At 43.1% G+C, this 25,087-nt stretch overlaps 1 protein-coding gene across 11 annotated transcripts in view; it reads right to left on the reverse strand.

Annotated features, from left to right (window-relative positions):
* The window catches only part of ANKRD12 (ankyrin repeat domain 12), a 63,355-nt gene extending 41,838 nt beyond the window's left edge, over positions 1–21,517 (reverse strand). Inside the window, exons 1-4 of one of the 11 annotated variants that reach the window (XM_084282417.1) lie at positions 21,394–21,489; positions 20,103–20,253; positions 19,722–19,898; positions 1,510–1,647 (exon numbers count right to left, since the gene is read on the reverse strand). In XM_084282417.1, coding sequence (XP_084138543.1) covers positions 1,510–1,596 — 87 coding nt within the window. In that variant the 5' untranslated portion in view covers positions 1,597–1,647; positions 19,722–19,898; positions 20,103–20,253; positions 21,394–21,489. Of the gene's footprint in view, positions 1–184; positions 246–1,063; positions 1,165–1,509; positions 1,648–19,721; positions 19,899–20,102; positions 21,119–21,393 lie in introns of those variants that run through there. The other 10 variants (XM_084282418.1, XM_084282411.1, XM_084282416.1 and 7 more) reach the window with 10 other exon arrangements.
* Positions 21,518–25,087: the final 3,570 nt, after the last annotated feature.

Here is a 25,087-nt window from a genome sequence, read left to right on the forward strand (position 1 = left end):
AAAATAAAAATGACACAGGTGGTTTCCTAGAATGAGCAGCCATTGCTTATCAAAGATTTACAGGTGTCAGAAGTTTTTTTGCCCAGAAATACTGTAGTGTCAAGATGCGAGTTTATTAAGCCAGAAAATATTTGTGTTAGTTAAATAAATCATCTAAAAGCTTTAGAAACTCTAACTTACTTACAAGTAAATACATAAAAAGGCAGTACTGAATTCTGCTAGATTTCACTGCAATACCCTTTCTGTTCCTCCTGTTTTTAGGTCCCACTGATTCCCCCCTCCTTTCCAGTGTTGAATTTCCCAGTATTTCAGTTAACTTGACTATATGCTAAAGAAGAACAAGAAGGAAAATAAATACACATATTTTTTTGTCCCTTTACTATAAGTCAATTTCCTCTCCCCATTTCACTCTAACTTCTTTCTCAGCTATGTAATTTATCACTGTTAGCAGATACCAATACTTTTACCTCACTTTACTGGGACCCATAAAAGAAACTGAGAAGAAGCTAAAAAGTCTAATGTTTTGTATAGATCTTTTTGGAAGACATACAGTTTAAAGCAGATGCTGGATCTTCTATTCTCCTATTTTCTCATCTCCACCTGTCTTATACATCAAGTGGTCTTCCAGGAAAGACTTCAACAAAATACTAAGTATGAGCAACACACCATCTCCTTTTCTAAAGGAGATAGATTTAAACATGATTTGGGAGCTAAATGGATTCTGTCTCCACAGGGCAACGTACAACTTAGAATAATATTCTGTATTCTAAGTTATAACTGTTACTATTCATTACAGCTAATTACAGTTGTCCATTTTACAAGTGTACCATGCAGACAAAACTGAGAACTGGGTTATTTATGACTTTCCTCTAGAAGTTAGAAAATGAAAGGATACTTCACATTTATGAACAGACCAGCTTTTAGTACCACTGGACCCTGCATATCCCTTTATTTTCCAGCACTCAAATGTGGATTGTACAGTTTTTAACATGGCTTCACTTGAGTTACTCTCAACCCCTCTGCAGCATTTGGCTTTCGAGTCCTCCCAGAGGGGAACAAGTACCTGTGTTACAAAGGATCCTAAGAAACTTGTGTTCGCTCACTGGTCTGCACTGTCACAGGCCTTCAGAAATGTTTCACGTGCTTGTTACGGAGACTAAGACACTGTAAAATTAAATTAAATATGAATCCTTGCTCTTGTGAGTGTATAAAGACTTCATATGATCTAAGATACGGAAATTATGCACTAACTTGCATTAAAAATATCAGCATATCCAGCTTCCTTTTGATCTAACTTGTAAGCTATAACAAAAGGCATAAATTCTGTTCCCTAATTTAATTTAGGCATGAAAGCATGTAAAAAATTGCACTAGATTTTTTTCCTCTGTAGGTAAGATTTCAGACTATAGTTTTTTATTTATTTCTTCCCATTACAGCAACAAAAACTGTGATACAACACATGCTTTTCATTTCACCAAAATGAAAGGAACACGAATATAATTTTATTACCTTTCTTGCAGTTGGTTTTTCCACCATGGTGCTATCACTGTCCGAATTTTCTATTTGAACTGTTTTTGTAGATGCAAATTTGGGCATTTTATAGCTGTTTAGCTAGCTGTATTTTGTATCAGTGGGTTCATCGTGTGTCTGAAAAACAAACAAAACAGCAAAACCAACATTATATAAATATACAAATTAAAGTGTCGTATCAAGACAAATGTTCTTACTGCAGATGGTAGCAGAGCTGAATTGTACTCCAGAAAGTAGACTGACAATAATAGCAGACTTCAAGCATCCTTCTCACTTACAGCTTCCGCCCTGGGGTGAAAACCTAAATGCTAAACAGAAACATGGCTACTGCTGGGGACAGCATCATTGGAAAATCACAAAGTCACCCGCTGAACTGCCTCATCCTTCCAACCTACGTCTTTGGCAGACTTAAAGCTTTCAGGTATTTGACATCTCATTGCTGCTCACCATGTCACTTTGTTTTATAGGTCATAAGACTGGGAAGATGCACAAAACCATTTCCAGCAACACTATCAACAACAATTATTTTTCTAGCCAGGGAAACTGAAATATTGTCTACCTAAAATATTTCAGAAAGGCAGGTTAAAGGTTAGGCCTGGAAGTAGAAGCCTTAATTCCTGCTATCTAGTGAATCAACCACATAAGCCATCACTAGAGATGTATGTATACAAAACTCAAAGAAGTCTGTGGTGTTTCATCTCTGGGGCACACCGAGTAAGCGTCGTGACAGTTCCACATAATACAATTTTGAATTTCCCATGTTACTTTTGGTTGCACTCTTCTACTTCAAGACAAGTGAAACATTTTTAATACCTGACAGTGAAAGTCAAGGTCGTCCCAAAAACTTATTTCAGGAACATAGCAGAAGACTGTCCTTCACTGCCAGCAGTACACAGTCTAGTGATTTCTAGTATTATTCATTTATAATCTTTTTAAGAACTATAAGTTCTTACAACAAAGAAAGTAGTTATGATCAATTAAAAATCCAAAATACCCTGTCAACACACCAGAATTTTTACTACACAACCCATTAAGTACTACAACATGCAAGTTTAGACAGAAAATCTGCAAATGCTATCGATTCTGAGTATCAACCAAGCGAAACAGCTGAAGTTTCCCTTCATGTTCTACATTTAGGGCAATTGTCAGAGCAGGAGCCAAAACAGGATGAGAATGAGCAGAGCACACTCAGCTCACTACAGTGAATGAGTAAGAGACTGAAAAAGAAAGGCAGACAGATGACATTAGAAAGTTAACCTAAAGAAGTCTGTATCAACAACTCGCATTTGACTCGGGGAAGCTCATGAGCAATCATCTTCAAGTCTCCAAAGGCATGCTGTTGATTTACTCTGCTCTGTCTCATTAGAAGTCAAGCACATTGCTAGGGCACTGTATGCTCAGGTTCCTCATAAATCCCAAAATCCAGTAAGAGATTTGTGGCTTAGCTGAGACTCAGAAGCCAATTCCCAGCTCCGGGTGAAAACCAAGAGATCTAGACCAAAAACATGGTCTATAGGAAGAACAGTCATAACCAAAAATCCCGAAGTCACTTGCTGAACTCATCTGTCTTGCACCTGTAAAAGTGCCTGAGATGAAAAGGTCATGTGAAAATAAAAACTGCATTTGACTTCAGTTTAAAGCTCGTGATGTCATATTTATCTCTTGGAGCTGATGTGTCATGCTACGCACATTTACAAGATCACAGTCTTACTGACTCTTGCAGTAATTTTTATTATTATTATTATTTAAATCTCAACTAGGTTTTGTTTCAGGTGTGAAGTTTCTATTGCTACTTCACAATTAAGATTTTGGGATCATCATGCAGAGAATTTGCTGCTGTTACAGGATCAGGGCCACTGGTTTGGTTTGACACCGGTAACCAGCAGACTAGAGCAGCAGAAACTGCTGGTTTCTCTTTAGTGCACGCTAGTCCTGACACCCAAAACTTTTAAGATTCAAACAAATTTCTCCCTCCAAAAGACCTAAACTTATGTGAAATTCTCTTACAGAATACTTGGTTGAGATGAATACTGTTGCACACTACAGAGTAACATCGTACTTCCTTATTCTTCCATAGGAGGAAGAGAAGAACAAGAGAGGAAGAAAAGTTCAAAATGCCCAGTCCCAAAGTCAGCAAATTAGGAAATGCCAAACTAAAGTCTGATCCTTCCCTCCCCCTTCCCCTACGCTGAAGTATTTTTCTTTTAACATTAACCACAAGCTTATAAAAAAACAGGAAGAGCTTAATTAGAAACTCTCACATACAATAACCTGAATCTTGTTTCCACTGTTACATCAATATAAAAAAAAATACAATACTGTGAAATTCCTAATATTCTACTTTTGCCCAAGACACAAGAAACAGTAGCGTATTCCCTCACTTCGAGTAGGATCAATAAGATTTTATCAGTGTCAGCGCTGATATAGAAACAACCATTCATTTTTAACTGACACTGAAACACATTTATATGCCTGTTTGTTTTCCTTGTTTTTTTTTTGTTGCAGAAAGAAGAAAAGGGTTATCAAGTCAACAAAGAGTGTTTTTGAATTAGTTTCCTGTATTTTGCAGGAAACATTTTTTAATGCTAAAATAAGCAACGAGTTAGTACCGTCACAGACAGCTAATACCACGCTGATTACACCACACACGCAGTGCTGCCACTAAAAACAAATATTTCTGTTTTGGTGGGTTTAAAAAAAAACAACTCCCCTAAAACAAAACAACAAAACCACACACACCACAAATACGCTTTTGCTCAGTTAGCCTCCCCGATCCTAAGTTTCAGTTGCAACAATTCCCAAGTTGAACTGTGCCCCAGTAAAGGCTTTTGTAAAAATTAAAAAAAAAAATAAAATAATAACTTCAGCAGCAATGGTGCTCATAGACTGAAATTGTCATTCATTGCTTTATTTCGAAAATACAACAAAACGGCCTGTACGTTCTTCCTGTTGCTATTTGGGTATATCATCATGATCACAACTACTTTAAAACCGATCGACAACATGTAAAAACGATGTTTGAATCAAAAACTGTCATTATTTCCATCAATGTATTTCTCATGGCACGTTCAGCCATTTTCTTTCCCTCCTTTCTCTCTGATGCTTGACTCCCTGAAACCACCTCTGCTGCTGCTGAGCTTCTCTTCCCGCACTGCATGGGAACGTGCCTGGCTCTGGCAGCATGGAGCCCACCTCCACCAGCTCCAGGAGGTCGAGCACCAGGCCTTGGCTCCTGCCTCGCTGGATTCACCTGCAGGCCTTGGTGAAGGCCAGCTTCTCCTTTGATCAAGAAGAAAAGGCTCCAGGGCGATATCATTACAGCCTATCAGTACTTAAAGGGGTCTTATAAAAAGACTGGAGAAGGACTCTTTACCTGGGTAGATAACAATAGGACAAGGGGGAAGGGTTTTAAAGTAAAAGAAGAGAGATTTAGATCAGAGGTTAGGAAAAAATTCTTCACTCAGAGGGTGGTGAGGCACTGGTACAGGTTGTCCAGAGAAGCTGTGGATGTCCCATCCCTGGAGGTGTCCAAGGCCAGGTTGGATGAGGCTCTGGGCAACCTGATCTAGGGGGTGGCATCCCTGCCTACAGCATGGGGGGTTGGAATAAGGTAAAACAAGGTGATCTTTGAGGTCCCTCCCAACCCAGGCCATTCTATGATCCTGTGATCATACGATGGCATGAGGATGACGGAAATGCTTTCACAGTAAATGCAAACTAAAAGTATTCTTTAAATAGACATCAGATGATGTAGTTGTAAATATAACTTTAAAGTTGTATAATCACAGAAATCTAAGTGAATAAAGAAAGCAAGGGTGTTCCTATTTTGTTTACCACATGATCAAAATCCAAAGTGAATTCATTTGGTTCTTGACCCCAGGCTAATCATGATTTGAAGAGAGAAAGGCTTTGGGAGATCACAGAGTTAGTAATCCAGTATGTGATACTAAAGCAGGTTATTAAACCATTCCAACTATCATCCAGACTACAGCTGCATTTTCATTACATGTTTTATATACCAGGTTGCTATTTCACAATCCAAGGGTAAAATACTTTTCAAACACATATCCCAAATACTCCAGAAAAAATAAAAGTACATTTTGTAAAAAGGTAGAGTTGTATCTTTCATGACGTGGCACTACAGTCTAGAAATGTAAGCAAACTACTCAACCTATGATCATGTAGTGGATACTACTGTAAAATCCTAGACTGACGAAGTGACTTCACTAATATTTTTACTTTATTTACATTTGCCTGCAAGGTCAGTGCCATTTTAATTCATGTTCTGAACACAGGCCACAGACATTTGCATTCCCAGTTGAAACACAGAACATTATCAGGTTCTTCTAGGGAAACCTCAATCTCTCTGCTTAGAGTTTCCTTCAGGGGTGTTCCTTAAGGCAGTTACTGGTTTATCAGGAAGCCTCGATGGCCTGTTTCAAATCAGCAGAACCCTAAATTGAAAGTTATACTCTTTACATTTAAATTATTTTCCTTTGTCACAACACTGTCAAAACAAGCAGTTTCATAGCTTTGTCTGACAGACAAGCACAACTGTGCTTTTCTTCTAACAAATGGATCCATTTCATGCTTTTAGTGAAATGTAAAAACTGCTTCCTGTTAAAGAAACTTCCCCACGTATAACAAAGAGTGAGTACTCTGACTTCTTGCTCTTTATATTTGGATGTCTTTCCTGTACATTTGTTATCAGTCAATACCCTGATTGAATATCAGTCAACACCTATTGAATAATAGGTGTGTTCAAATAACACACCTATTATTTGAAATGGTGTGTTAAACTTTTCTCAGTCATTTTTCACTTAAAGCAAGTTAAAATCAATCCTATTTTGTCATTAAAGTAACAAAGGCATTTTTGACAGTTCTACAAAGAGTAATATAAAAAACTAGGATAATGTAATCTAAATACACCAACAAAAATAAGATTTCAAGTAACTAGCTACAGAGAAGGATGGTTACATTAAATCCCTAATATGTACAAGTTACTATACTAGATTTGTACCTGCTCACAGCTAGCTGTAATGAAATGGCACGCCTTCACACACAAAAAAACAACCAAGAATTTATACAGTACTCCAAAGTCGCTGTCATTGTTGGTAAATCCCTTGGTACAAGTCCTTGCTTTCAGCCCAGTTTCCTGAGAAGCTGAGGCCCGTGTGATGAAGTCGATGCATATGGATGATTCACTGATGGCTTTCAAACCTGTAGATGGTTTTGCTGAAAACTTCTCTTTGCTGTCAGACTTAAAAGATATTAAGCAAGTTTCGTGGAAAAAGGCAGTTGGCAGAGAATGATTATAATTATCTGTCACTTTTCCCTGAGGGAAAGTTTCAGTATGAGCTTCATACCACGCAGCATGTAAGAAAAATCCACACAAAATGGTCTTTATAGACCACTTTTCTTTCTTTCCCCCATTTGCAGGGGAAAGTTTCAGTTGAGACTTGCATGCTCCCTGTCAACCAACCATACAGCAAATCTGTAAGAAATTAAGCATCGCTTAATTATCCCAGGATGTCTTTGCCCTAACACATACAGCAAGAAGTTAAATGATGCTTAGGGAAGGTTTTCTTTGGTAGCCCTGATGTAGAGCTGATCTTGAAGGTTTGCTGACTGCCCTTGTAGCAAAGCAGTGAAGCACAAGATTGAACTTCTGTAAGACTGAGAGCAGATGGGTTCATTTCCAGGATACTGAATTTATCCTTGAGCTCTAGAATGCATTTGCAATTAAAAACGCAGGGGAGCTAGCATAAGGCAGCCTTTTTAATTACCTTCATTCTTCAGTATTTCCCTTATCTTTTTATCTGCAGAAGAAAAAAAATATCCCTCTCTTCCAATAGGGATTTACTCCAGAGCGGGAAACAGTGAATCAACTGCACAACATTTCTGCTATAAATTACTTGACAGGAGTACTTCAGAATGTTTTGCTAAAATTAAACTTGTGTGAGTGACAGCTAAGGCTGCATCTACATTAGCAAGAAGTGCAGCACATGAAGAGCAGATCTGTGGAGTACAACAGCTGGTAACAAAAATCCAGAATTGACACTAGTCACATTTAGCAGTTTTGCTCCAAACTACTCCTATTGCAGCCCCATGTGCTAAAGGCACTTTGAAGGCTGGAGCACATTCAGCACACTCCTGAACACAGCTCAGTTTCGCTTTAGCCAAGAGCAATCAAGTTTGGGAATTGAGCAAACTGAACTACGGCAAGGAGAGATGATGGGGACAGTCACTCTACAGGTGTACTGCTGATTCAAACTAAGACACTGATGTACATATCTCTTTGACATCTCCTTCCTCCCACACCCCAAACTTTTCTTTCAAATATTTTTAGAAATGACTGGTCTGACCTAGATCTCAACAATATCGAACATCTGTTATGGGAAGGAAGAAAGAAAGCTGGTGGATGAGTACGAGAGAGAAACCTGAGAGCAACTGAACTGAGGGTGAGGGAGGCAAAAGCCAGCGGTCCACATTCTGCTCAGAGAAAGCCAGCCCATACGTGCACATCAGCAGCTCCAGCCTCGCCGTGCCCAGTGTTATCTGTACTCTGGTGGGAGCATCAGATGTAGCTGAGGTTAACACATTGGTCAAAAAGGAATGGATATAGTACAAAGGACCAAAATGTACAGAAAATTGGGTATTTAAAAGAGAAGATAGTGGTAAAATGCAGAGTTTAAGAAAATGGATATTAACAAAACATATTCATTTAACTGAGTTAAATATTCTGTAGCATTTTTTGGTTCTCCCCATACCTTTCTTACCAAGAAAATGCAGATGGCTTCGTACTTTATTTTACAGTAAAAGCACATCTTTAAGCAAACAACTTTGAGAAGCGATTTCTTTCCAAAAGAGAGGTTAAAAAAGCTAGCAGTGCCAATGATACATGAAACTTCATGATGGGTTGTGTAGCAGCACTGACTTTTTCTCCTTCTTACACGAGTCATTACCTCTATAGTCAGTTACTCAAACATAAGCTTCGGCTATACAATGACCCAGCTCCCAGTCAGACTGCAATGCATGTGTTATCTGAGATCAGCATCTGCTTTTTCACCTACAGCATCCAGTAAGAAAATGAATGGCTTGAGGAGGATCAAGAGAATTTCGTGGGATATTTTGGTATGGGGTTAGAGACATATAAGAGGCACGAGACCAGGAGGTTGGGACCTTGGCAAAAGGGACCGTTCAGGTCTGGACATGCAAGATTCAACACAGACTAAGAGGTAGGAAAGTCCAGCAGTACAGTACAGAGCTGGGCTTTTCTGGCTCAGAAGGTTAAGCACCACATCTGTGAAAAGAAACGCTGTATTTTGATCTGCTATGTCCCACACAGCACGCCTGTGGATGAGGAGTACAGCCTCAGATGAGCTTCTTCATTTGTGAGAGAATGCAACTGTGATGAGGAAACAGCAGAGACACAAACTTGAGAGGACAAACATGGGGAGGAGATCGCACAAGACTCCGTGATCAACCCAAGGCTTCTTTCCCTCCTCATGATGTGGAGTACAAGCCAGAAATACCTAAACATTGGCATCCTTGTGGCTGTGTAAAAAATAAAAACACAAGCACTGTAACTGCTTTTAGTTTCAACTGAGAATGACAAACTGTTGCCAGTTTCCCACTAACTGCTTGGATAGACACGCTTGGAGAAACAAAGGCTTAAACACTGCTGTCGTCTCAGGAGAACATCAAGATGAAAGCAGAGGGCAGGATGTTGCCCAGGGCACGCTGCATATTTTCCAGTACCAGAAGAACTGGACCAGGTATCCATCACACTTCAGAGCTTATGAAGGGAACTCATGTATGGTTCAGTGCTTCACACCCAGCAGGCTCCATCGGGGTAATTGGAAGTGGGCTTCTCATCAGAACCAATAAATGCAGCTAGCAGGAGGCAGATGCTGTGAGAAACACCGTGTGGGCAGCATTGTCAGGAGACAGTAACAGCATTGGGAACAGAGCCAGGAAGGAGGCCGGGGAGAAAAGATACCAGGCCTGCTTTAGGAAAGCGCCAGAAGGGGCATTATAGACAGAGCTCTGCCGGTTCCACACAACTTGTCCTTCTCTGTCTCTTCCTATCCCACTCCCCTGCCCATTTTCTTCAGTGGGAGTTACGCCTCCCACTCTTATCTCAACACTTCTTATCTCTTTGCCATAGTAGAGAAAGTTCAGATCCCAAAATAAGGTGTATGGAAGAACATCTTCCAGATGAGAGGTATAATTTCACTTAAAGGCATACTGTGACATTCTCACAACGTGTGTATTTATTCTCTGATCACCTGAAAATTAGCAAGTTTTGCAGAAGGAGGGTGCAAATCAATATCAACCTGTCAAGAAACAGACAGGTGCCCTGAGTTATGCTCTGTAATACAGCTCACTACAGGAAAATGAAAGATTCTTCCAAAAGATGGTCAAAGCCTTTTCCTCCTTCAACAGAGTAAGATTCATTAAAAATAGCCCTTTGAAGAGAAAGCCTACTTACAAGTCTCGTTAGAATATTAGACAAAATTATATTCTGTAATTTCTAAGTGAATGGTGACTGTAACCACAGAAACTTTAGTCTTTGTACCAAGGTTTTCGTTGAAGGACTGCATAAATACAGCTATCCTATCATCACTGCACCAGTTTATTTGGTATTCCCAACAAAAACAATAAAAGGGCTACTAAAGGCCTCATTTGAGCAAAAGTAGCTCTAGGTCTTTCATGCAAAGTTCTGTGCTAGTGCTACTGCTGAGCAGTGTTACTCAACATCTAACCTCCCAAACTGCTGAAGTCAAAGCTGGCTTGGTACAAGATCTCTATAGTAATAATTTTTTTTCCCCAAAACTGTTAATACATTAAATATACCCAGCCAGAATGGCCTAATCATACACTTAAGTACATCCGTGCTGGCAAGCCCACCTCCTGCTACAGGCCAGAAGCACGCTGTCCTTTACAAGCTTAAAGGAAAACACATTTTGGGTAACAGGAGGTGAAGTAAGAAGCTATTTGCATCTTACACTATTTAAGACCACATTTTACCATCATTCGCTTCCTGTATGTAGCGTGCACTAAAATACCAGCTATGACAAGCAGAACAATTTACCAGGCACTTTTTGCCCCTCACTCCGTGGCATCTCACCATGCTCACAGTCACCAGCAAACAAGCCCTGCCGCCTTTAGGTAGCCCACAGGTTTGTTATGTTGGAAAGAACAGTGTCTGAATGCTACACGCGGTGGCTTTTAAAGATGAAAGACGACGAGAATGTTATGGTTTCGAAAATATCCACAAGCTCTTTCACACATGACCACGACAGCTCAGCCCATGCAGATTCCAGGGTGAGAGCGATGGCGAGATCTAGCGCGTACTCTCAATCTAACGCTGCCTAAGGCAACAGTCTGTTGTGGAATTAAGTGCAAACGCAGTACCCAGCGTGGACATGAGTCACAAGTTTGGCAGATTCTGCGGCATTTGACGAGAAAATATGACAAAAACACTGCTGGTCCCGAAACGGGGAATTCTTCGTTCGTAGAATTTTCCTTTAAGCCTTGCACGGTGCTCGAGGTGACTGTGGCTACAACACGCAACGCCAAGATCAGTTTTACTGCTCTGCTACAGCTATTGTGCAACCTCATAAAAACTGCCTGCCCTCCGCAGCAATTCTCCCTCCAAGGTTTTAGGTGATACATTAAAATCAAAGAAAAATTAAAAAACAGCATAGACACAAGCACGCCTTCTCGAAATGCCATGAGAAGACTGGGATGTGTGTGCTTTGGAGACTCCCAAGGTCCTAGCTAATACATGGAATGGATTACAGGAGTGTATTTCTACATTTATTTTGAAATGCAGAGATACTTGAGATCCAAATACATTATAGGAAGATTTGTACAAGAAATCCTTTTGTTTTTGAAAAAAATATTTGAGCCTCATTTTCCAGAGGTGCCCTTGCAGAGTGAAATAGGAAGGCGCAGCGACGACTCAACCTCCGGAACAGCTTTTAATACACTCCAAAGTACCTACTCATAGCATGCCAGACTGCACTACACAGGGATAGGATGAAGTCCCTAAAAAACAGCTGACATTCAGGCAGCAAGAAAGATTTTCCAGTACTTCAGCTGGAACTCACCACTACTTCCTACCAAAATAAAGAGCGTACCTAATAGTCTAGGAATTTCTACTAGGAAGAGCAAAAAAATGGGAGGATATACAACTCTGTCCTATTCAGAAAGGAAAACTAGGATCTTTGCAGGGATCTTGTTGTACTTGCCTAGATTCCTACCCAGGACGCCTCATTTTAAGAGCCTGATTTTACCTGTGCTTGGTTTCATGTTTCAGACACTTCACAATGCTCTCCCGTTTATTTTTAGTGCTCACAGTAGGACCTAGACTTGTCAGCCTCTTTCTAACAAATACACTCTTTTAAAGGGTGCAACTGTACCCTTGCTTTCTGAATTTTAGCAAGTAAGGAACTTACTTAACTAAACTCACCAAAGAATAAGCTTACCAAAGAATACAAAAGCTTCCAGAATTATAAAATAGCCAAGGTTGGAAGGGATATCCAAAGGTCCCATAGGTCCCTTCGTTACCTGGTCACTCAGACATTTTCAACTCCCCTCCTACCTTGCAAAGAGCAGGTCAAGTTCATTACGTGAACAGGAAAAAAATGGTAAGAGAAACCTTGGCAAATACAAGCCTTCCTGTTCTTGACCAACTGTAGATACCTATAATTTATGCACCAGGGTTATAAGCAGCACATTGTGAAAAAAGAGAAAGCTTTGGCCCCAGATTTAATTTACAAAATCTTATTCACCGATTTGAAATACCACACAGCAGCATGCCTGTGAGATTTGTGGCATAGATTGACTTGAATTTTAAAGGTACTCCGGATAGATCATCCTCTAATAATGGCTGTATATGAGCAAGAGATTGCTCCTCTGTCACACCACATCTCATCACTAGAGATGACTCCTTCGGTTTGGACAGCTGTAATGTTTTCTTACGACTACACTTACAATAAACACCGACCAAAAAAAGAACAAACTCATAGCACAGTAGTGCTGGACGTGTCTTGCCTCATACCAACTAAAACTCCATTACCTACCTGTCAGAATGAAACCAACACACTGGCACTGATTTGCTTCTGAAAGTAAAAACAACGTAAAAAAAGCAAAACAGTTTTACAACTCTGATTTTATTTATACTTCTTCGGACTTGAGCAATATTTTCACTTGCTAATCACTCCTTTTAATCTGAGCCACTACTTGAGCCCTGAGAGCTCCTGCTGCAGTGCTAAGTTACACTCGATACAAGAAGTGGACCTCAAGCTCCTGCAATCACTCTTACTCCTGGCAATCACAGGCAAAATGCCGCAGCACTTGAGGAAACTTGCTTCTTTTGCTGTACCAAAGTTTTTGACAACCTGATGAAGTTCTGAAGAACCACTGACCAGAAACACATAGGAAGGGGCTTCATTTGCTTCCAGAGAAAGTTAAACCTTTTGCCACTCATACCATGAGTATTCCCTATTTCAGCTTGCCTTCACTTCCCCCTTAGGGAGAAGGAACCAACTTCATTTTTTTTTAAGTAAACAAACAAAACCTTTAACAGAAGGACAGCTTATCTTGGACAACACCCCAGAACCTACTAGCCATAAATTAAAGCTTGAATTAAGAAGGTTTAGGCTCCCCTGCCTTCATAAACATTATTTTCATAACATTGATGGAAGATGAGAATGCTTTGCTTCCTTCATGTTGCAGATGGCAACTTAAGTTAAGAGAAAAAGTAAAAGCCAGGAGTTTTACTAATCTGTTGTAGCCATAATACATCAAGGACCTGATTTTTCAGAGCATTTCACATTACTTAGCACTTTGTACTTGGTTAGACCATAGCTACTAGTGGCTAGTTTCAGCTTCCATCAGCAGCTCCTCTACCCCACCACTGCTAGAAGGGAAAAGGTAAAACAGTCTCAAAGCAATTAGCCACAAGTGAGGAAAACACACATCAAATACTCCTATAAAAAGCCTGTATCTTACAATATTTCCATAACAGATGAAAAAGCATTAGTTTTTAGAAGCAATACTCAATTTTCTTCAACAAGGGATCCTCTCCTGGCAACCTCTTCCTGAAGTAGAGGACTTATTCCAGCCTCTGCAACAGGACTCCTCTTGGAGCAGCCTCCTTGACCACACAACTGTGCTTTACCCCAGAGAGCTCATGATCCTCCTCATTATTCAACGTGGAGTCTCCACCAAAGAAGAGTCAGATCTTGATCCCATTCTTCCACCAGCAGAAGGGCAATCAATGCTACCCCAGTATACGGGGCATACAGACAGCATTTCTGACACAGCATAACATGAAGTGACACTGAAGTACACAGAAAGAGGATATGCAAATATGGACGAGAAGCACTCGTTTCACTTTTGTAAAACACTCCCATTTCCTTCCTTTACTCTCTTCAAAAATTCTAAGCCTCAGAAAGATAGCAAGATCCTCCCACTGCAAGTGTCACCCTATGCATCATTTTAGTTATGAAAAAGCTAAAAGCTATTTGTTGATATCAGATGTCCAAGCTCACATGGAATTAATTACTGTTTAGATCTTGCCAAAGCACTGAAAATCAGAAAAGCTAACATTTTGACAAAATGTCCTCGTAGGTGCTATGCCAAACAATCTAGTCTTGCTCAGCATACAAGAGCCAAAAATTATAAACAGACCGCGACAGAGGAAAAGAGATCTACAAACGACCTTATGCTTTTTTTGCACAGATCAGTGAATATGGAAGAAAAATAATATGTTAGGCTCTGGTTGGTTCATTTGTGCTTTAACATCTCACAACAGAATATAAAATACTGAAGCCCAAGTATCCCAAAAGGCGTCCTTTTCAGAGGACTGGATACTCAATAATTCTTCTTAGTTATCTACTGAAAGAAATATACAGCATCAAGGAAACATCTGTAAAATAGGTACTCTGATTTATACCTACAGTTCAGAAGGTGAGTCCTTCCAAGTCAATAGTAGGTTACAGCACTATCCATTACTTCAGAGAGCACTTTGAAGGGATATGTGTTGCTGAATAATGAAGCACGTGGACTATATATATATAGATATACACACACACGTTTACACACACTACAGAACTGTAATCTTAAGAAATACAATTTTCACAACAGAAGTGGAAAAGCACTAGTTTCAAAAGGGTATACCAGATTGTTCAAGAATGGCAGAATCAGTACCAACAAGCCAGTACTATCTTACTAATTAAAATAAATAAATAGGTTCTATCACCAGTATCTCTTTATTCCCTCAATTTACTTTTAATATCCAAGAAAAATGCTGTATTCAAAGCATTTAAAGTAATGTTTTCTGACACGACTGATTTTAAATGAGACAGGTTAAAATACTAAGGCTGAAAACATGGAACCTGCGTAACATGGATCAGATGGCATTTACATCACAGAATAGCTTGGAGTGATTCAGAAGCAGAATATCCTGAAGGATCTCTGTTGAAGCTTCCTTTTATGCATATTGGTAGGCACACGTCCTCCCCCTAACTGGGAGGGACGAGATGTAAGAAGCAGCATTGAAAAGAACAGGGCTGGCTCCTGGCATTAATGATGGTATGGAAACAAACCCAGAAAAGCATTCCCTCTCCCCAAAACAGCAATAAACCTGCCTTCCAGAAGCCACGGCTACCAACTCCCCTTTCGGCTGGGCTGGAGCAGCTCCCAGGCAGCAGCGAGGAGGGGACACCATTCCTGCCGCACCGCTGACACCATCGCCAAGGCATGCCCCGCATTCCTCCGCGTGGGCCAGCACCGAGCTGCAGCCGGCTGCCAGAGCTGGCGAGGAACCCGAGGGGTGTTTGTCAGCGTGGCCTTGTTCTCCAGCGCGCCTCCCCGCTCCCAGGCTAACCCTTTGCACGGCAGAAATGAGGATTGGTGTTTCTACGTACGGCTGCTGCTCTGCGAGGAAGCGCTGGCGAGGAACAAAGCAGGTAACGACGAGAGGACAGACACAACTGGTTGGAGAAATACTCGTTTTGCTGGAAAGGAATTCTGCCGGACCAGAAATATCCCAAGCTTCTTTTCACACGTTATCAACAGTCAGATGATCATATCTGAAGAAATGCTCTTATCAGTGTGTGTGCTCTAGTTATTTTTCCTACTGCTTCTTCCGCAGCAGAAAATAAGCTCGTTTCACTTTCAGTTTCCAACTCGCAAGCTGAAGCCCGAGTTGTATGCGCTGGAAGGGACTTTCTTCAGTTTAGTTCCAACACAAACAGCATAGAATAAATACATGCATCTGTCTTCTTTTTTTTTTTTTTTTTTTTTTTTTTTTTAAATAAAGTAGAGACTGCACCTTTAAGAAGTGAGATGAATTTCAAATAAATCTTATTTACGAAGTAACTTTTTTTTTTTTTTTTTTTAAATTGAGAATCCGTGTAGCAGAACTGGGAACACACCACAGCTTTACAAGACTACCACACACAGGTAGTGCAAGAAGAATGCATCCTCTGACTTTGAAAAAAATCAAGTCACGCAGGGAAAATACATTACCTACAATAGCTGAAAAAAAAATAATAAAAATGTATCCCACAACTGAAAGAAAAAACGCTTGACATTTTTTGGATTTACCCAGCTTTCAGCAAGGGATCCCGTCAGGCTAACTAGCCTCAGCAATATTTTTTTCACGTTATTAGGCTGAATTCCAGGTTGAGCTGGTCATGGCTCCGAGCAATCTGCTCCAGCCAGCCGGGCTCCGAGCAGGGGGACGGACTAGATGACCTCCAGAAGCGCCTTCCAACTGCAGCCAGGCTACGGCTCTGTTCCCTGAATTACAAATGCAGATGTTCTTTAACTCGCAGGCAGCACGTCCACCAGCACTCCTCTCTGCCTGCTGATACATTCAGCATACAAAAAGGTTTTTTTTAAGTCTTTCACGTTCTCCAGCAACTTACGCCGCGTAGTTAGGACAGCATTTATTCCAGGAAAGAACACAGGTGGCTAGAAAAACCTGCAGAGCTTGTGAGTGCTGATGTCAGAGTCAAGTTAAATCGTGTCATTAAGCCAGCTGTGCAGAATACACGCTGGGAAGCATCCTATTCTTGCTGAGGCCCATACCTTGCTGTCAAAATAAACATCTGCATGGAAAAAAAAAAAAAATTCATCTCCTTACTCAGAATTAGACATACATAAGCTTCCAGAGTGCCAGAAGGGACCTCTCTTTATTCTAGAGAATCTAGAATAAAAGACATACATAAAATATATACACTCTATAAAGGAGATTCTTGATCCTATAAAGGAGAAGCCTCTTCTGGGAAAGAAGAGCAAGCCGTGCTTGCCCCAGTACTCCGTCAGGAGCTGAAGGCACTTATTGCAAAATCCATGATTAGTCCTCCCTTTTAATCTACAAGTCTGCAGAACTTGCACGTTCACAGGTGCTTCCTCTCGAGTCTTTTTTAGGATGAGCTACGGGTTCAAAGGAAGCACCTGCGCAGATATTTAACATAATGATACTCCCTTGAAGCCACACGGAGAAGTGGAGTTGGAAACCTCAGTTCTGATCTGCTGCTTATTCCCTAAAGATGCAACAAAAGAAATCTTTGTTGGCTAAGAAACACTACTCCATTGGTACAGGGCCTACCAAAGAACTCGGAAGCAGCAGCCCCAAAAGGAACACCACCTGAAAACACGCAAAGGCCTTTCATGGGCTAAAAGCAGGTGAAGTGCCCAAGCCCATTCATAGCCCTTCAACTTCAGCAGGATTCAGCACGGGTAAGTGGTTTCCTTGAGTGCTGCTGTTGGTTATTGAGACCTAGAACAGCAGATGCAGAAAGGAAAGCGAGCGTCTGACTAGACTTACAGCTCCCCGAATGGACAACAGGGATTTTGTCCTGGTTGCTTTGTGAAGGTGTGCCAAGTACACAACGGTCTTAATGGCCATCCCATGGCCATCACCACGTATCACAAAAGGAGCAGAACAAAGTAACACACCAGTCCCTTTACAGAAATGATTTTTCTTTGGGAGAAGAGAGCGCGGTGGAACAGATGGAGTGGAACAGGGACTAGCAAGAACCACGTTTGCATACAAGTGTAACTATTCAGAGCTGTAAAACTACACTAAGTACTGCGATTAGCACTCAATGTTTTAATGAGTCAACCTGTTCTTTACTTTCCAGCCCCTTCAATTTCCAGATATTTTCGAGATAAAGCTCTTTCTTTTTTAATTTTTAAAATATGGTTGTCAAGACCACATTAGGAAAAGAACAGATTAGCATTAGGTCTCTCACGAGAGAACAGCAAGGAACAAACTTTCCCTTTCCTTTACCTATTAACTCGCAGTAAGAACCCAGATTACTACCGCGCCGACAGCGTAGAGCACCGCAGAAAGTCGACTTCTGTGCTAGCACTCTTTGTTGCAGTTGATCTTAAAGCAAACAAAAACAAGAGAAAGATGTTCCTGCAAACTGGGTAGGGAAGCTATCTGACCAGAGCCTGAATACTTTGAAAAGGCAGATGCCTATTAACCAGGATACAAAGGGCTCTGAAAGAGAAGAGAAACTGTAGGAAATGTCTTAATGCAAGTAAGCACATTTCTGCTGTCGTCAGGCGATGGAACTTTCTAAGATTTCTCTCACAACACCTCTCCTGGAACTGCAAAACATGACTTGGTTTCTGTTGCACTTAATACCTTCTGAAGCTCAGAGAGGGGGGTGAAAGAGCTTTCTACCTCTCATTTTCCAGTCTCATGAACGCAAGACAGCACAAGAAGCGGTTCCAACATTCTCCATCAAGCTACTGGTAAGTGGAAAGCATGTGATGGGGTCAGAGAAAATACCTTAAGCCTTCCTCTTTGCCTCCAATTTGAGATTTTGCCTCTAATATAAATTGTATTTGTGTCTCAAATATTGGCATCAGCATAAACCCGTGTGAAACCAATCACCTTGCAACCTTGTAGCTACCTCAAGCAGGCTGAGTAACACCCGTGAAACCGTGGAGAGTTTCTTCATTTGCTGCTTGCAAAAGATAAAAAAGCCCTTGCAGCAGATAAAAGGACTTCAGCTTTGCCAGATCCTGGGAGATAACCCAAAATAAGCCAAGGCAAAGTCACACTAACTCTCAAGGGCTCTTTAAATGAATGTTTAGGTTTTACAGAAGGTGGCAATAAAAGTCCTCAACTGCACAGATAAGCTACAAAGTCTGGCTCAGCAAGCTTACGGAGGAACTTTCCAAGACTTCTCTGGGTTCTGGAACAATTACGAACTGGTAAGGAAAAAGAGTACGTTAGCAAGGCTCTGACTTCTGTTATTCTGTTAACAAAACTATTCAGTGTCATAACACAAAATGCAAGACAGAGTTTGTGCTACTATTTATTTCATACCATCTGTCACCGGAGCCTAATGATGCAGTTAAAAAACATAGTCTGGAGACTAAATGACCAATCAACATTTATACTGCTCCATCTGCAATAGAAGACGCAAAAGAAATAAAAAAAAAAAAAAGCCAAACACGCAGAGGTGGGCTGGGCATGAATAAGATCAACAACAAAAAAAAGTCAAAACTAAGTTGTTCTGAACGTGCACGTTAACATTGCGGCGGCGGGTTAATCATTACACATTTTGTGATCAATAGCTCGTTCCAATTTTACAGGGGATCAACTGCGCCAGTCTTCCAGGCAATTTCACCAGACTAAGATTGCCCAAACGTGGTGAGTCGGGTCAACAAACAGAATTTACTTTCACGTAGCTGCACACTCAACATGGAGGAAGACGTTCCAGCTCGGCCGTTCGTAGGTGCAGTCCTTCAGCTGTATCTCAGACTCTTCCACCCAGTTAAATTAGAGCTGCAACAGTTTCTGGGGTTTGTAGCAATTTGAACTGACTCCAGTGACACAAATAAGCTGCTGCTCCATCCTATAACAATAATTACTGTTCGATTTCAAGTTTATCCTTTTGACCCTAGCACAAATGGTAACGCAGTAGTACCCCCCCCCCCCCCCCCCAGCTAATGTCAAATAAGCTTCAATGCTTCATGCGAGCAGTCACTCTGCCTGCTTACTCAAAGACCTTCTCCTCAAAGAAGCCACCTATTGTGCAAGCCCACTAGAAGAAGCCATAAATGAACTTAGCTCGTTGCGTAGAGCCTGCTCTCTTACACAACATCTGTCATAAGTTTTGCTGCCTGTAGCGTTCAGAGCTCACCAATAACTGCGAATAGTTCTCTCGGGGGGAGAAGGCGGCACGAGGAGATGGCAGCGGAAGGGCAGAAACCCTCACATCTCTCAGATTCAGCTGTCATCTTGTCGAGACAACCACAGGCCCTCTGACCTCCACTGTCCGCTCTCCAGCCAGCCCCAATGAGTATTTCATAGAATATATCTGAGAAAAGCCAGGCAATCAGAGAAGGGACTCGCACGCTGGACAGAAAACACTGACACCACCACAAGCACAGTGCCATGGTCCTCTGGGTGCTGAGGAAAGCATTGGCACCCCTTGACTTTTCGCGTTCCAAGACACCTGACAGGGAAGTCAAAGTACATGGGGGAAAAAAAGAAAAAGGAGAGTGAAGGGGTTTACTGCTACCTTCCCAACGTAGCACTGTGCTGTAGCTCAAAGCCTGCAATTTTATCTGAACAGACAGCTCCTCAAAATTGCACAGAGACCTCCTGAATTCACATGGAGCGAGATTCAGGTCCCCAGCTCATCAAGGCCAGCTGAGGATCTGAGCTTTTACCTAAAGAATGACGAAAAGCAAGTGACACCCAACATCTGCACGAGCCTGAAAGAAAACGCCAACAGGTGAAACACCCTGATGCCTTTTAAAGCTCTGTTACTCCGGGCACTCCTAACCCCTGAACCAGGGCAGAGGGTTACAGGGGGAGGGAGGAAAGCACGGGGTGCTTACCTCTGCTCAGCCACACAGCACCTGTGGGGGCTCCAAGCACGTCCCTACCTCAGTGACAGGCGTGAGGAGCATCGAGGTGCACACCGAAAACCACTCGCACTCGAGAAGCGTCTCTCCCTCAGACCATACACGCTGATAACAGGGAATTATTTTAATGAAAGCTAAGGATTTCTCAGCGGGGGTGATCTCAGCCTTCCCCACCGCTCCAGGATTAAACAGTTTTTTCCTGGAACGTGAGCACCCTTGGCCCGCTCCGCATCTGCCCGACAGCTTTGTGTTCCCGCAGACACCACAGCTCGCCCTCCACGCTGCTTTATCCCATAAACTGTGGGGCCGTCCAGAGGTATACCCCATAAACCGTGGGGTCGTCCAGAGGTGGTCAAATAGAGGTTCCCCGCCTCATCCCCCAAAACAAAGGTGCGGGGAGGGCAGGTGACAGCTGCCACACACCACACGGCCGGGTCGCACCGGGGAGGTGGGAAGGAAGGAAGGAAGGAAGGGGGATAAAATGGGATGAAATGGGGGTAATGGGGGATGAAATGGGATGAAATGGGGTGAGGTGGAGTAAAATGGGGTGGAATGGAAGGGGATAAGGGGGAGGGGGGTGGAATAAAATGGGATGAGGTGGAGAGGGGTGGAATAAAAGAGGATAAGGCGGAGTGGGGCGGAATAAAAGGGGATATTGTGTTATAAAACGGGCTGAAATCCCTATGTTTCGTGTCAGCCCCCTGCCGGTGCCCGCCCCGCCGCCCTTCCTTTGTTGCCGAGCTCCACCTGCGCCGCCCGGCACCTGGCGGCCGCTGGGTGCTGAGGGAAGGGAAGGGAAGGGAAGGGAAAGAAGGGAAGGGAAGGGAAGAGAAGGGAAGGAGGCGAGGCCATCCCGGCGAGCAGCCGCCTCCCCGCCGAGCCGCCGTGCGGGCGGGCGGTGACAGCGGCGGCCATGGCTCCCCCCGCGGGCCGGCTCCTTACCTCCCCCTCGCCCAGCAGCACCGCTCGGGGCGCCTCCCTGCCGCGTCCCCCCCCCCCCGGTCCGTCCGTCTGTCCCGTCTGTCTGTCTGTCCGTCCCTCGGTATCTCGTCTCCGGTGGCCGGCGGGGTTTGAACGCCGCCGCCCCGCCGCCTCCCCCCGCTGCCGTTGCCGCCCCGCCCCGCTCCCCCCCCCCCCCTTCCCCTTCCCCCCCCCCCCTTCCCCTTCCCCTCCCCTCATAGCCGCGCCTAGAGGAGGGAGGCGGGGAGGGGAGGGGAGGGGAGGGAAGGGGCGAGCGGCGCGCACGCTCCCTGCCGGCCGCCCGAACTTTCTGGAAGCAGCAGCAGCGGGCTGACCCCATCCCCGTTAACCCCCGGCTCCGTTAACCCCCTCCGGGCTCCGTTGCCCCCCCCCCTCCATGCTCCGTTCCCCCGGCGGGCGCAGCCCCCTCCTCCCGCCGCCCCCGCCCCCTCCCCGGGGGGGGGTTCCGGCGGTGATGGCGCAGTGAGTTTTAACGGCCGGCGCTGCGCATGCGCGGCGGGACGCGGGCCGGCCCTGAGGGGAGAGTTGGGGGGGGCGGGGGGGGGCTGCGGGAGCAAAGCGGCGCTGGCGGTGTTCAGAAAGGGGTCGGCGCCTGGTGGTTAACATAAATACACAGCGTGGCTTTAACGGCGTGTCTGCGTGGTTTTTGGGCCCGGGGGGGCCTTCAGGCAGCGCCCCCCAGGGTGCTCCTGAGGGTCAGAGCGCTGAGGGGGCGGCGGAACAAAGCCCTGCAGGCGGTGGGGCTCCTGCTGCCCCGCTTTCACCTGTTACTGCGAATAAAGCAACAATCCCTCGGCGTTTACCAAGCCAGAAGCATCAATTCTTCCCATTTAAAGGATATTGGGACAACGAAGCATTTGCTTCCATTCAATTAGAAATACTCTGACACTTACTGCTTTGGTGGATGACTCAAGATATTACCCTTGTTTCAGTAATCAGTCCACAGGGTTTAGCAAAACAAAACAAAACAAAACAAAACAAACGTGTTTCTATGTTTAAAAAAAAAGAATTGAAAGTGCTGTGGTGTTCCCCTTTATAGAAACAAAGGCATGTGCTGTGCCTCACGCCCACCATCTTTAATGGTCAGAGATGCTGGAATAAATAAGGTGGTTAAAAAATGGGTGCTAACCTCTTTTCTGTTCCATACGCTACACGTAATACCTTATTTTGATGAAGAGTAGGTATTCCGTGGACAAGGTCCACCACGAGTAGAGATGGGCATCACACATCTTGAATATCCATGCTCCGCATGCATTGCATGGTTTAGGTAAACATGTCTAATTTGCTTCCCAAAGTTTTTTGCAGAAATCAGGGTACAGCTCATTTCTTCTGCAAAGCAACTGCTGCCATTCCCCTTTGACTCCATCAGCATACCTTGCGTGCTGTCGGCCGCCCAGGAGCAGGTGCGCAGGCACCAGTGACCGCGTGACGAAGGGAGCCACATCCACTTCACCTCCTTTTACATCCAGCCAACCCCAGAGGTCATCGCTTGAGGTGGCGAGCAGGTTGAAGAGGAGGAGAGAGAAGTGTTTCCCAAGGCAGAATATTTGTTCTTCTCACAGTGCTTAACAGGGCAGATGCTGATGATTCACCCCCTAACCATGACGGGCTGCAGGTGCAGTGCGGTGCTGTAATGCTGCGTTCCCATCCTTGTACATCAGCGCAGGCAGTTCCAGGATCCCTGTCTCTGTTGGTAGGTGTTCACAAACAGCAGCTGAGATAACACGGAAACAATTTATATCTTCTGCAGCAGATGCTAAGAGTTGATAATAACATCAGTAACTAAAGAAAATCTGGTTCCTTAAGCCTCTTGGGAGAACTCTAGTTTGGACTCTTAAAAAGCAACACTTGTTGACCGCTAACCCTACGTTAACATCTTCCCCTTGTCTCCAGGAGTCCCTCCTTTTTACACAGCATTGCTGCAAAGCTCCCTCGTAGCTGTTTTGTGCTCACTTTTGTAGTACTTGCTGTGAGCCACCTTCGCTAGTGAAACATCTCGTGCCATCAGCTGTGTGAGCTACACTGGTCTTAGCAAGATAAGCACGCACAGCAGCTGGTTCAGCTCTGTCACTGCTGAACTTCATCTAGTAACTGAGTGACTGACAATCTCAAACTGCAGGAAAAAAAGTATCTAAAGATAGGGACTTTATTCCAAGAAGTTGCAAAATGTGACGCTGGTGAAAGCACACGTGCAAGCCTCGAGAAGGCAGGGATGGCACTGACCATCAGATCGGTCAGTGGGCCCACTTCATGCACCATACGGACAGAACTGAACGTCAGGGCTGCTTCCTTCTTGACAGAGCAGTTCCAGGTAACATTTTTCTAGCAGTTCACGGAGGACATGGAAATCCTTTCCGACATCAAATGCATCATTGGGCATCTAATGGAGTTTCCCATTACTCCTAACTTTATTCCATCTTTACCAAAGGAAAAAACCACCACCGGTTGGACAGCATTGATGGCCATGAGATGGACATCAAAACATTTTCTTCTAAGACAGAACAAACTGAGGAGACAACTGAAACAAGGCAAACAAATGGCCCTGTCCACCTTTATGGATGGGAGGAGTCAGGCATTGCAGAGCTTTGTTTTTAGATACTTCTTTAGAAAAGTTCCAAACGTTGTAGGTAGGAAACTAAGCAGGGCTAAAACTCCCTTTCCCTTCAAACCAATTGTGCTGCTTATCAATTTCACAGCTGCAAGCAAACACATGAATAGTAATTGTTAACACAGGATAGCTCCATACCACATAACAACTTTGCAGTTCTCTTCAGTGTGTACTTCAAAAGGTAACCTTGCTTGAAATGAAATACCACGTCGTTACAGTGGAGCAAGGAGTTTAGCTACAGACTGGTACATAAAAATTGTCTCTGCGTCAAGATATAGTATGCTATTTCCTCATTCTCTGTTACTATGGAAGTACTGGAAGGATGCCTGGCCTGCTACAGGAGTGTAATCATTACAAACACTCCAGTAACCTTTTAGAAGAGCATTCAGCAACTTTCACTTAAGCAATCTTCAATCCACGTACTACTTTCTCAGATACAGTGCCCTGTATCAGTTGCATGCAGGATTTTTAATGCTTACTGAGTGACCACTTAACGACTTTTATCTGTATTTATCAAACTTACTTTTCCATTCATATGCAATTTCAATATTTTATAAGCTTAGTAATGTAGTGAGGATATCAAGTCTTGCACACAAGTAATATACACACTACTACTGGTGCAACTACATCACAGAGCCTATGAAAGGAAGGTAGGACATGAACAGGCTACATGAGGTTATGATTATGCAGGGACAGCTGTAGACATAAAACTTAGCTCAGGAAAGGGAGAACAGCTTCGGGAAGTGCTGTTAATCAGAATGTCAAAACAAAACAAATTGAATAAAGAATGCAGTATAAATAATGCAAATAAGCCCCATCAATCACATTAGTAATAAGTATGTAGTACCATGAGATATTTTAGAAGAGGCAGACAACTCCCATGATTTTCGTATGGTCCCAGTGATGGACACATTCGTTTCCTAACATTTTAAAGCAACTTTGAATATTACTTGTAATATTTTTATATCATAAAAATGCATCTTCCAGATTTACAAGCACATATGCCGACTGTCAATAAGCAGTCACTTTATTATTTTTTTTTAAAGG

Source organism: Netta rufina (genome assembly GCF_964035555.1).
Source record: "Netta rufina genome assembly, chromosome: 2".
Taxonomy (NCBI): domain Eukaryota; kingdom Metazoa; phylum Chordata; class Aves; order Anseriformes; family Anatidae; genus Netta; species Netta rufina.